Source organism: Miscanthus floridulus, chromosome 9 (genome assembly GCF_019320115.1).
Source record: "Miscanthus floridulus cultivar M001 chromosome 9, ASM1932011v1, whole genome shotgun sequence".
NCBI classification, from domain to species: domain Eukaryota; kingdom Viridiplantae; phylum Streptophyta; class Magnoliopsida; order Poales; family Poaceae; genus Miscanthus; species Miscanthus floridulus.
Genome location: NC_089588.1, coordinates 58,783,149 through 58,795,275, shown reverse-complemented (window position 1 = coordinate 58,795,275; position 12,127 = coordinate 58,783,149). Strand labels below are relative to the sequence as shown.

Genomic DNA, 12,127 nt, shown 5'->3' with positions numbered 1-12,127 from the left:
GATTAATATATATTTATTATTATTATATAATACGGCGTTTCATACATAAGGAACTATAGTCGTAAAAACTTAACTCTCTATACTTTTGGTTTCCAAATAAAAAAACTCTGTGTTATATATATACACAATACAGTATAGTGATTAGAGCACACCCTGTCGATCGATATCGGTTTATTTGGCTCCAATTAATACTATTTATTAGTTAATAATCACACTCGAAAGAGTATAACGTTGGGGTCCAATCCCTTGGGCACGCTCGCAACGAGTTCATGGTACGTGTCCGGCAGCGACAGCGCGATCTTGGTGGCAGTGTCCAGGTAGCTCTCAAACTTGTCGGTGGTCAGGCCAGCAGCCTGCTGCTGATCCGCGGCGGTGGTCTTCTTCTTCGGGTAGTACAGCTCGTCGTCGTCGTCCGAATCGGCGTCGACGACGGTGGTGGTGGAGGTGCGGCGGCCACGGTGATCGCGCAGCAGCTCCTCCCTCATGACGTGGTGCTTGAACGTCCGTCGGCGGAACGCCCAGTTTCCCGTGGCCCAGTCGAAGCTGTAGAGCGGGACGAAGCGGTGGCCGTGCGTGGCCACGAAGTCGATGGCGGCGAGCACGAAGCGGAACTCGTCGCGGGAGAGGTAGTAGGCGAAGCTGACCCGCGTCCACCCGGGCTTCACGCCGTGGTACCCCCTGACGATGGCGTCGCGGATGCGGAGCGAGAGGTCCTCGCCGACGCCGAGGAGCGCGTGGCCGTAGGGCCCCGCGCACGCGCAGCCGCCCCTGGCCTGGATCCCGAACAGGTCGTTGAGGAGCTTGGCGACGAACCAGCCGTGCAGGGGCAGCCGCCGCCGCCGCGGGCTCCCGGTCGCTGACGCGTAGGAGGTGTCATCTCCTTCTCCGCCCGGGTAGACGAGGAAGGAGAAGATAGGCAGGCGGCGCGCGGCGACGTTGCCGAGCACCTCGACGTTGGGGTTGCTGAGCAGCCGCGCCATGGCCGCCTCCGCGTAGACCTGCTCCCGCAGCGCGACGGCGTCGCTGCCGACGTGCTCCTTGACCCAGAACGCCAGCGACGCGCGCACCTTCTGCACGATGGGCGGCGTGCCGGCGTCCTCCCGCTCCTCGATGTCGTCGTAGTACACCGTGTCCTGCAATGCATGCGGGTGTACGGTACGGCACACGTGCCCGGCCCGCCGCAGGTGGACGGCGGCATGCCGGCGAGGCGGTAGAGCGCCCGGTTCATGAGCAGGATCCCCGGCGTGCCCGGCCCGCCGACGAACTTGTGCGGGCTGAGGAACACCGCGTCGTAGCCGTCCATCTCCCCCGACCGCATGTGGATGTCAACGTAGGGCCCTCTGTTCAGACACACGGGGATGTCAACGTAGGGCCCGCTGTTCAGAAACATGAGCACAGGTACACTGCTGACGCATGTACAATATACAAGTAGAAATATTGAGATGTGTCGCGTTCTGAGTTCTGACGCGGCGTATGCAATGCAACACCGGCCATTGAAGGCCTTTGTGGTTTCTTGAGAGAGCGAGGCTATGTTCAGATGGGTTTTCTGTTCTGAGTTGTGACGCGTATGCATGTAGCAGGTAGAGGTCAATGGCTTTCGCTGTCGGATGAGCTACGAACTGGACTTGCGATGCTGACCTCTGGCTCAGTTTCCTTCTAATTGGCTTGGAAATAAAATTAACAAAACAAAGCCGGGCAAGGAAAATATGTATGAGATTGCTTCAACGATGCGGAAAATGGGTTTTCCGTCCGTTTCCGCAAGATCCCGTTTTTATCTAGAATGGACCCGTATTTATTCCGTTTTTCATCATTTTCAATCTATGTGAGATATGTCTAGAAATTGATATGTTCATCAACCTATTAATCATAAATTATGCATGTTACATGTTAACACATGGTATATTAGTGAATATTGGACCGATAATTTCGTACGTGTATATTATTTTGTGACTTTGTTCATGTATACTCAAGAATATTTGATCATGTTATTCTAACATATTTTTCCGTCTCTCCGTCCGTTTTTAATTCCGTTTTTTTCCTGAACCCGATCCTGTTTCCGCTAAAAATATAGAAACGGAAATGGGAGAGGAGTTTTTCCGCCCATTTCCGTCCATTTTCATCCCTAGCTGCAGGTGAGGAAATTAAATTCTCGAAATCAAATTGGCCTAGTTGTTGTTACTATTCAAAGAATGACGCTTGATTTTTCTGTTCATCAGGTCCGGACCGCTGAATGGATCAAACTGCAGAAATGCAGTGTGGACCGAATTTCGTTCTGATACAGGTGCTTACATTTGCATTAATTGTTCTATGGCGTCAAGTTTCAAACCTCACTATAGCACATTGACAAAACGAGAGTTGCTGCCTGCATTTGAATTGAACTGTATAGCTGCAAGGACTTTAATTTTGGCCATCATGCATGCGTGTCAGACTATTAAGTTGTGTGTTCATACTTCATATATTGTCACGACTGTCACGTACGAGCCTAGAAATTCACGGCTACAAACAAAGAAAACGTGAACAATTCTTAATTTCTAGCTGAGGTGCAACCGTGAATTTTAGAAGTATATACATATATATGTAAAAAAGAACTTGATCGAAGTTTATACCTCAATGCAAACTACTATTCTATACATCGTGGACAGGCACCTAGAGAGTACAACACGTACCTGGCGGCGAAGTCGAAGCAGGCGAAGGCGCCGTGCTGGTGCAGGAGGCGTGCGATGGCGCTGGTGTCGGTGAGCACGCCGGTGACGTTGCTGCACGCCGAGAAGCAGCCCAGCATGGGGCGGTTGGCGTACTCGGGCGACGCCAGCGCGCGCCGCAGCGCGGCGAGGTCAACGAGCCCGTCGTCGCCGTCGGTGCCCGCACCCGCGCCGATCTCCACGACGTCGGCCAGGGACTGCCGCCACGACAGCAGGTTGGAGTGGTGCTCGTAGGGCCCCACGAACACAACCCACCGCTCCTCCGCGCGCAGCAGCTGCTGCGCGGCGGCGGCGCCGGCGGGCACGCCACCCCGATCGCTTCCTGCAGCCGCTTCGCCGCCGCCGTGGCGCCCGACCCGCAGAAGAGCAGCGCGTCGTCGGGGCCCGCGCCCATGCACCGCTTGATGTAGCTCGCCGCTTTCCTCGCCATCCGCGTCGTCTTGCTACCCACGTAGCTGTCCTCCGTGTGCGTGTTCCCTGCACACACAGCCATGCATCTGTAATGTAGTGTCGACAACATCTTCCTGTTTATGATGATCGAGACGCATGCGGCCATGCCCATGCTCATGCATCGACGGTGTTGCTTGGGGAGTGAAGAGGCATGCACGCTGACCGGGAGGACGTTCTTGAGGATGTAGTCCTTGATGTAGTGGAGGCACTACTGGAAACACAGACTTTGCCGAGTGCAAAATTCTTTGTCGAGTGTCAAAAATCAGGCACTCGGCAAAGACCTCGGCAAAGAATTGCACTCGGCAAAGAGTTCTTTGCCGAGTGCCGGGCACTCGGCAAACACGGACACTCGGCAAAGGACTTCTTTGCCGAGTGTTAGACTCTCGACAAAATTTCTACACTCGGCATAGGCTGCCCGCGAAACAGCGTTCGATCACGGCCTTCTTTGCCGAGCGTCTGCTGTTAGGCACTCGGCAAAGATTTGTTTTTTTTTAAAAAAAATTCTTTGCTGAGTGCGCCAGATCTGGCACTCGGCAAAGATTTAATTTTTTTTTAAAAAAATTCTTTGCCGAGCGTCTCAGATATGGCGCTCGGCGAAGAAATTTTTTTTAAAAAAAATTACTTTGCCGAGTGCCCCTAGCACGGCACTCGGCAAAGATTTAATTTTTTTTATAATTTCTTTGCCGAGTGTTCCTGTGGATGCACTCGGCAAAGAGTAAATTTTTTTAAAAAAATTAAAACACTCTTTGCCAAGTGCCTGATGTTTGGCACTCGGCAAAGTTTTTTTTTGTTTTTTTGTTTTTAGCCTCCAATTTTTTTGTGCAGCCCTTTTAAAGCACCAGGAACTCCTAGTTACAATTTGGAGATTTTTTGTGGCTTTTTGTTATATTTAGTTACTTTATTTCGTTTACTTGAATTTTTTCGAAAATTAGAAATTTGAACTGCACGTGGTACGAATAATAGAGTCTAATGATTCAAAAATTGATAGTCATGTTAGTGAGTGTTGTGAGAGGCCGTATCCAGGAACGGACCCGAAATTTTGGACATCTTGTTCACGAAACATGTCCGCGAAATTGCGTGTGGAGTGTTTTTAAATTCTATAAAAAGCAAACGAAGTCCAAAAATCATGAAACTTGTTGAGATGTCGTGATATCATATGTGGAGGCTATGATAAAAATTTCAGAAGATTTTGTGCACGTTGTCACGTACGATGCTTACAAACCAGGACATCTCTACATGTGATATCTGATATCACATGTGGAGATGTCCTGGTTTGTATGCATCGTACGTGACAACGTACACCAAATCTTCTCAAATTTTTATCATAGCCTCCACATACGATATCACGACATCTCAACAAGTTTTATGATTTTCGGACTTTGTTTGCTTTTTATAGAACTTAAAAACACTGCACACGCAAGTTCGCGGTCATGTTTTGTGAATAAGATGTCCGAAATTTCGGGTCCGTTCGTGGATACGGCCTCAAACTACATTCAGTAACATGACTATCATTTTTTGAATCATTAAATTCCATTATTCGTGCCACGTGCAGCTCAAATTTATATTTTTCGAAAAAATTTAAGTAAACAAAATAAAGTAACTAAATATATCAAAAAGCCATAAAAAATCCTAAAATTCTAATTAGGAGTCCTGTTACTTTAAAAGGGCTGCACAAAAAATTTAGAGGCAAAATAAAAAAAAAATAAAAAACTTTGCCGAGTGTCAGGGCATAGCACTCGGCAAAGGGGTCTTTGCCGAGTGCCAAAAATAAGGCACTCGACAAAGAGGATTCTGAATTTTTTTAAAAAATTTGCTCTTTGCCGAGTGCCTCCACAGAGACACTCGACAAAGACATTTCAAAAAAAAATCTTTACCGAGTGCTAGATCTGGACACTCGACAAAGTTGCCTCTCTGCCGAGTGCATCTGATCCGGCGCTCGGCAAGGGGCGGGTGGGGACACTTAACCGAATTCGGTCGGACAGTCAAACCACAGACAGACAGCCCCCACGCCGCCGCTCCGGCCGTCCCCGCGCCGCCACCCGCCAACGCTGGCCCGCCCCCGCGCTGTGCGCCGCCCTCCCCTCCCCATGCGCCGCGCCCGCGGCCGCCCCCGCGCCCACCAGCCACCGGGCCGACGCCGACGCCGCGCGCCGCCGCCCTTCCCCGCGCCGCGCGCCGCGCGCCGCAGAGCGCCACCCCATCGCTACCTTCGTCTTCCCCAGCCGACGAATCGAGGTCAGCGACCCCTACCCGATCTGCGTCTGAAGCACGCCGTCTCCTTCTGCTTCCTCGCCTCCAATCGCCGTAGCCACGACGACCACAATAGCGGGAGCTGCGGCCGTGAGATGCGATGCCGGCCTCAAACCCGGCCCCGCCCATGCCTCTGCGTCGCTCGCAGGTGGTACTGCCCAATCCATCCATACTGCCCTGTTCACAGTGAACCAGCGTCGCCGGCACCGTTTGTTTTGCTTCAACTTATATGAACTACGTCCGATTAGTATTTGTTTTGCTTCAGCTTATATGAAGTATGGACGGATTGGTTGCTAATCCGCACCTACTTTCCAGGATTCGAACGTTGAAGCGGATTGGGAATGATCAAATATGAATGGATTCAGATCAATATTATAGGCCTGTCTTACCGATGGAGACCCTATTTTTTTATCGCACGACATCTATGCAAAGTCAGGTCAGGGCTCCTATGTATTTCCAAATTATGCATCTATGCCCTGTTGTCTTACCTATCATCACGAATGGAGTTCAGTAGTAATCCTGCTGAATGATCCTTACTATTGTCATGCATATCTATTTTGATGCATTTCGTTATGACCGGTGCTGGAGGGATCCTGAGTTGGTCACAGATGTGTTTCTACAGGTCTTTGCTGACCTTCGTGTGGCCGCACAGAATTAATAATGCAGAGATAACAAGCATCCATGTTATTGTCCTTATCTGTTTATCTCATCATGATTTTTCTACAGATCCATTAATCAGGTCTGCTCAAGCGACGTTCCCCAATCACGATGCTAAGATGAAGGTACAAATCCATTCTTTTTTTTTGCTACACAATCTCTTTTGCAGTGTACTATTTTTTCTTCAAAGCACGTACCCATGTGCCTATTCGACGTTTATATACTATTGCACTATTACCTGTTTATTAATTCAGGGTATGCCCTTCCTATGTATATGCTTGATGCATTCAGCTGGGCTAATTGACTCTGAAATCTGATTGCTCTAAGTATTACTTTACATTTTCATGGCATTGCCTTCGTGTATATACTGGAACTGAGTACATGTTAGTGTCAGTTCCAGTTGTACCATGCAAAAAATAGGGAAAAGCCATCTATCTTGCAGGGATGTCAATCCTGTACGTAAGTCTAGGTTCAGTATTTTTCTACACTTAACCCATACTTCTAGATTATGATGCCAGAATAGTGACGTATAGGGTCTGCAAACAAAATCATTAAAATAAAATGCCACTTTCTGTTTTTCTTTGTTTCCTTACATTTACCTCCTTTCCATCTATCCAATATCTGAATGTTTGTTTTCTAACTTTCTAATTTGCCATTTCAATTGACGGTTGTGCTGGCATTAGTCCAATAAATCGCGGCTCACCTGCTGATTGTACAGGAAAGTCATAAGGCCTTCCTTCTTTCAGTGCCACTTTCAGCTGATCATTCACTAGCTACCCACCTTATCATTTGTTTTGCATATTAAAGGTTCAGAGTGATAAGCAATTTATTGTTGAAAAGAAGGGCAATAGTTTGGCAATTGCACGGTTGTACCAAACCTGACCTCCTGCGATTTGCAGTCGGCGTCACAACATATAGAACATTAAGATTACACATTCAACTATAAGGTACCATGCATCCTTTCTAACCATGTACTTCTGTTATTCACCCACGTTTGATGCAGAAGAACCTATCCTAATTAACGCTGCTCATGTTTATTGAGAAAACAAAGATCACAAACCTTTCCTTGGTTTTATAGAACATCAAAGCATCAAACTAGTTATCACACAAATATGATTAACAACAGAAAACTGAGTTACTGTTGACACCCAACGTCCCAACCATGTTAAACTTTCGCAGTTCTGCTGAAGCATCCATGGTACTGAACTCCACAAAAATTATCAGATTTACCTTGAATTTTTTGCATAAAAAGCTGAAAGTTTAACTTAGGGACAATTTTTTGTCCATTGTGATTTTACTTTATTTTGTTAAGATCGTGATTTTGCACAGACACGTTTAACTGATTGTTTGGCTTTAAAGAATAATCAAATTTCTGCAGATGCATTAGAAATTGCTAATTGACATAACTAGAAAACTCTCCCAAACTACTAATCATAATATCCAATTGACTCCATTTTTGTAGAACTTTTTCAGATTATAACTTCATGCTGCTGGTCATCAATTGCCCATCCTTAGAATCCTATTATTTTATTTGAAGTTTCCATGTAGAGTACCTGAAACTTTTTGTTTCTCCTCATGTAACTTTTATCTAAGCTTATTTTGTGCGATCAAACTTTTTCAGGTATTGATTACTGAGTGATGTTGGGCCCTATATATGGCTATCGATTAATGGATCCATTGTCTCTTTGTGGCACATCAAGTATGGTTTCTTTTGTATGTGCGATTTTATTCTAGGATCATTTCAAGTGTAGAATTGGCAATATATAATGTAGCTAGTTTAGTCTACTGGTTGTAACTGGTTTTTCAAAACATTTTATTTCGTTTGAGCTTCAAGTCGTGTGTGTATCTAATCAGCCATTGGACTCATGGGGTGATCATGTTGTTATTGTTACATTTTGCTACCATTTATTACCCTTTCGAATTAAGTGGACCTGGTCTCTTGCATATGTATCTTATATGTTTATCGCATGTATTCTTTTTTCGTGAGCACTAATATATCAAAAATACAATTTACAGTGCTATATGTCAGCTAGTGGTTGGTTTGCCACGTATATGCATATATATGTCAGCTTGTGGATTTATTTGGATGGACTTGAGCACTTATTATTATATATGTGATATATATTGTGATGGATGTGATATGTGCCGATGGATGTGTGGATGGATGAGATATATATGTGATGGATGAGATATATATGTGATATATGATTGTATGAATTTATTTGTCATGATGTAATGTAAAAAAAATTAAAATTTGCCGTTTTGGGTCACTTTGCCGCGTGTTGCACTCGGCAAAGGACCCCTTTGCCGAGTGCCATGGTCACAACACTCGGCAAAGCTGGCACAATGGGCCACCAGAAAGCAGATTTTCCAGCTTTGCCGAGTGCTGTTACTATAACACTCGGCAAAGAAATTAATAAAAAAAATTTTAAACTTTGCCGAGTGCCTAGCAGTTGGCACTCGGCAAAGAAAATTTTCAAAAAAAAATAAAAGCTCTTTGCTGAGTGCCTTCGGGTTTGCACTCGGCAAAGAATTTTTTTTAAAAAAATAAAAAATCTTTGCCGAGTGCCTTCCGGGTTGGCACTCGGCAAAGAATTTTTTTTTAAAAAAATAAAAAATCTTTGCCGAGCGCCTAGCGGGTTGGCACTCGGCAAAGAAAATTTTCAAAAAAAATAAAAGCTCTTTGCCGAGTGCCTCGGCAAATTTTTTTTTTTTTAAAAAAAATCTTTGCCGAGTGCCTGGAGGGTTGGCACTCGGCAAAGAAAATTTTCAAAAAAAAAAAATAAAAGCTCTTTGCCGAGTGTCTTCCGGGTTGGCACTCGGCAAAGAAATTTTTTTAAAAAAATAAAAAATCTTTGCCGAGTGCCTCACGGGTTGGCACTCGGCAAAGAAAATTTTCAAAAAAAAAATAAAAGCTCTTTGCCGAGTGCCTTCCGGGTTGGCACTCGGCAAAGATTTTTTTTTTAAAAAATAAAATATCTTTGCCGAGTGCCTGGTGGGTTGGCACTCGGCAAAGAAAATTTTCAAAAAAAAATAAAAGCTCTTTGTCGAGTGCCTCACGGGATGGCACTCGACAAAGATTTAAAAAAAAAAAAAAATCTTTGCCGAGCGCCTCACTGGTTGGCACCCGGCAAAGAATTTTTTTAAAAAAATAAAAAATTCTTTGCCGAGTGCCTACAGGATTGGCACTCGGCAAAGTGACCGTCAACGGGACCGGCGCCGTGACGGTAGCTTTTCTTTGCCGAGTGTCCCCGGGGCACTCGGCAAAGCCTTTGCCGAGTGCCCGATAAAATACACTCGGCAAAGAGGGCTTTACCAATCAATTTTTTGCCGTGTGTTCTTTGCCGAGTGTAATCTGGCCTTTGCCGAGTGCCTCAGGCACTCGGCAAGAACCTGAATCCAGTAGTGAGGCTGCGGCCAGTGGCTGTGTGGTCGGCGTAGAGGAGCGCGCGGCGGCCGAACGGCGTCTCGAACTCGGCGTTGTGGCCGACGAGCTGCGACCGCACCCACTCCACCTTCTCCTCGGCCTTGGTGCTCCGCTCCGACCACGCCCGGAGGAGGCTCACCAGAGTATGCAGCGTGTACGTGGGCGGCGCTCCATTCGTGTCGCCGACCTTCTTATCCTCGCCGCCGTGCACCATCACCGCTTGAAGCGACGGCATGGCTAGATGCTTGCTGCCAATGCCAAATATTATCAAAATGCTCTTCTTGCAGAGCTAGACTAATTGCAGTTGCAGTACGGCTACTCCCGAATATCTTGCATGGTTAGCATGTACATGTATTTATACATCCGGCCGATCTCCCATATCGCTTCATGCGTTCGACTTCACAATAAGAATTTCTATAGCAGCTCTGATATGATTGGATGAGGACGAGAAAAATCAATCTTGTGAGATGACTTGGGGATCGATCGCTAGCTAGTCAATGCTGCGAAGGAATTGCTTGTGATGGTCGCCAAATTGCAGACGATCAACTGGCGAGCAATTGCTGTACATGCTGAGCTGGTGGTGCGTCCTAGTTAGACCTTGCTGCATGCGTCAGCTCGATCGGTGAATTTATATTTTCTACTAGGTAGCGAGCCTGTGCCATGCTACGGAACAACTAAATCTTTTATATTAAAAACACACGGATCGTACGATAAGATAACAATACTATTAAATTAAATATCGACGTTAAAGTTACATTTAATTCAAAAAGCAAAGTTCATGAAATTAAAACAGTCACGGAGAGCGCGACGTCGCAGGCTCACAAACTCTACGGTATAGACTTTTTCGTGATACGGTTAAGATAATATTTTATATCGGCAGAAAGAATTCTCCGATATCCATTTCTTTCATGCGCCAATAAATTGATGAATAAGTTCCACTACATCTTCATATAATCCTGTACACACATGTTCGAGTATATATGTAAATATTAGTGCCTGTCACATAGATAATACTACGTGTCTTAAAAATCTCTCATAAAATCTTAAAACAAAGTATGTTATACTCACCGTATAAATATGTGTGGCTTTAGGACTATTCCACACAGACATATATTGTAGAATAAGGTATCCACTTGAGTGTCTGTTCCAATATGTTGAATTATGTGTTGTAATTCTTAATTTCGACACATTTTTCAGGTCAATGCAATTAATGGTGACACTTTTCTTAGTGTTGCATAATTTTCTGATGCACCACTCGACTATCTGAGTAAAGACAAGTTAGCACTGTAAAGGCTCAGAAAAGCTGCTGAGAAGGCCAAGGCTGAGTTTTCCTCCACTATGCATACTAAAACCTACGTCCCCATTTATCATTGCCGATGCTTTTGATGCAAAGCAATTCAACATTACCATGATCAGATATAAGTTTGAGTCGGGACTCTCATCCTTTATGTGATCTACCTCAAGGATATTGGCATCTCTACCCTACATCGTTCTCTTCAACAATTAATTGATATAATTTCTAGGGTTGAAGGAGTTGCCTAACCTTTGGTGGAAGCCTTGTACGATTGTCGCATGCCGCGCATCGGATCACACAGAGGCAGGACGATGGACCCATGTTAGAATGTCGCACCAAAAAGTGTCCACGATTTATTTCCCATGAATACATGCAGGTACTATGATAACACTAACTACACCAAATGAAAGATTAGAGAGAATTTGCATAGCCTTCAGAAGGATTTATTTATTAAGTTCTTTGGACTCCAGAGGTAGTTTTGAAATATCTGTTTGCATGTCTTACCTCGTATCCTAATTCAAAATTTTGTAGTTTAATTAGAATAATTAGGTGATTGTATATATATAATATTCAATACAAGAATAATCTATGCATGATCTTCTTGAAAGATTTCTGTAATGTAAAGACATCTTTGTTTTTCGTGCATGCCCGTGCTAACGCTATATTAAAAACAAAAGGACAATATATCAATTAAAAAATAAAATAAAATTCATGCTCAAAGTCAAGGAGATAAATTATGGATGCTTGAATTTTGTCATCCACTATCTACCGGCGTGGCGTGCCTATAAAATAGATTGAATAAACAATTAAACATAGATAGAAAACTAAATTAATAAAAGGATCATTGCAAGACATCAATCATCTCATAGCTTCGAACAAAATCGCAAAGCTACTAAAAACTGTAACCATGCCATCACCTCAAACATTGTTCAGATAAATGGATTACAATGAAAATAAAAGCAAATGTTAATACACATGGAAATAAATGCACAAGTAGAGTAAATAATGCCATTTTAGGGGAAATTTTCTAGAGTAAACTTCAAACCATATCACAAGGAAAACTATCTTCTTAGGAAACCACAAAATAAAGCTTTGTCCACCTTATAACACACGTGTACCATACAAATTTATTCACGGCAAAAGGATTACATACACACATTCAATAAATTATGTTTCACAAGAAAAGTATAAGAATGATTGAGAAAACAGGTGTGTTCTATCCCTAAGCCTTGGAGCGGACTTGGTACCACTGTCGCTTATGATTCGGCATAGCTTCAATGTTTACAGTCATCCGCAACAACTGCACCCTTGGGCTCCTCTCCACCTCCTCCGTGTTCTCCGTCATGT

General features: G+C 44.6%; 1 protein-coding gene and 1 long non-coding RNA gene across 4 annotated transcripts in view; one reads left to right on the top strand and one right to left on the bottom strand.

The window, feature by feature from the left end:
• Positions 1-209: 209 nt before the first annotated feature.
• The window catches only part of LOC136481990 (uncharacterized), a 71,993-nt gene continuing 60,075 nt past the window's right edge, over positions 210-12,127 (bottom strand). Inside the window, exon 4 of the mRNA XM_066479248.1 lies at positions 210-1,133. Coding sequence (XP_066335345.1) covers positions 210-1,133 — 924 coding nt within the window. The remainder of the gene's footprint in view (positions 1,134-12,127) is intronic.
• LOC136481989 (uncharacterized) lies at positions 5,331-7,904 on the top strand. Of its 3 annotated transcripts, XR_010764933.1 has the most exons (5): positions 5,331-5,550; positions 5,718-5,838; positions 6,129-6,184; positions 6,867-7,006; positions 7,681-7,904. It is a non-coding gene; the product is annotated as an uncharacterized lncRNA (long non-coding RNA). The 3 variants fall into 3 exon arrangements; XR_010764932.1 differs by lacking the exon at positions 6,867-7,006; XR_010764931.1 differs by lacking the exon at positions 7,681-7,904 and having other exon boundaries at positions 6,867-7,595.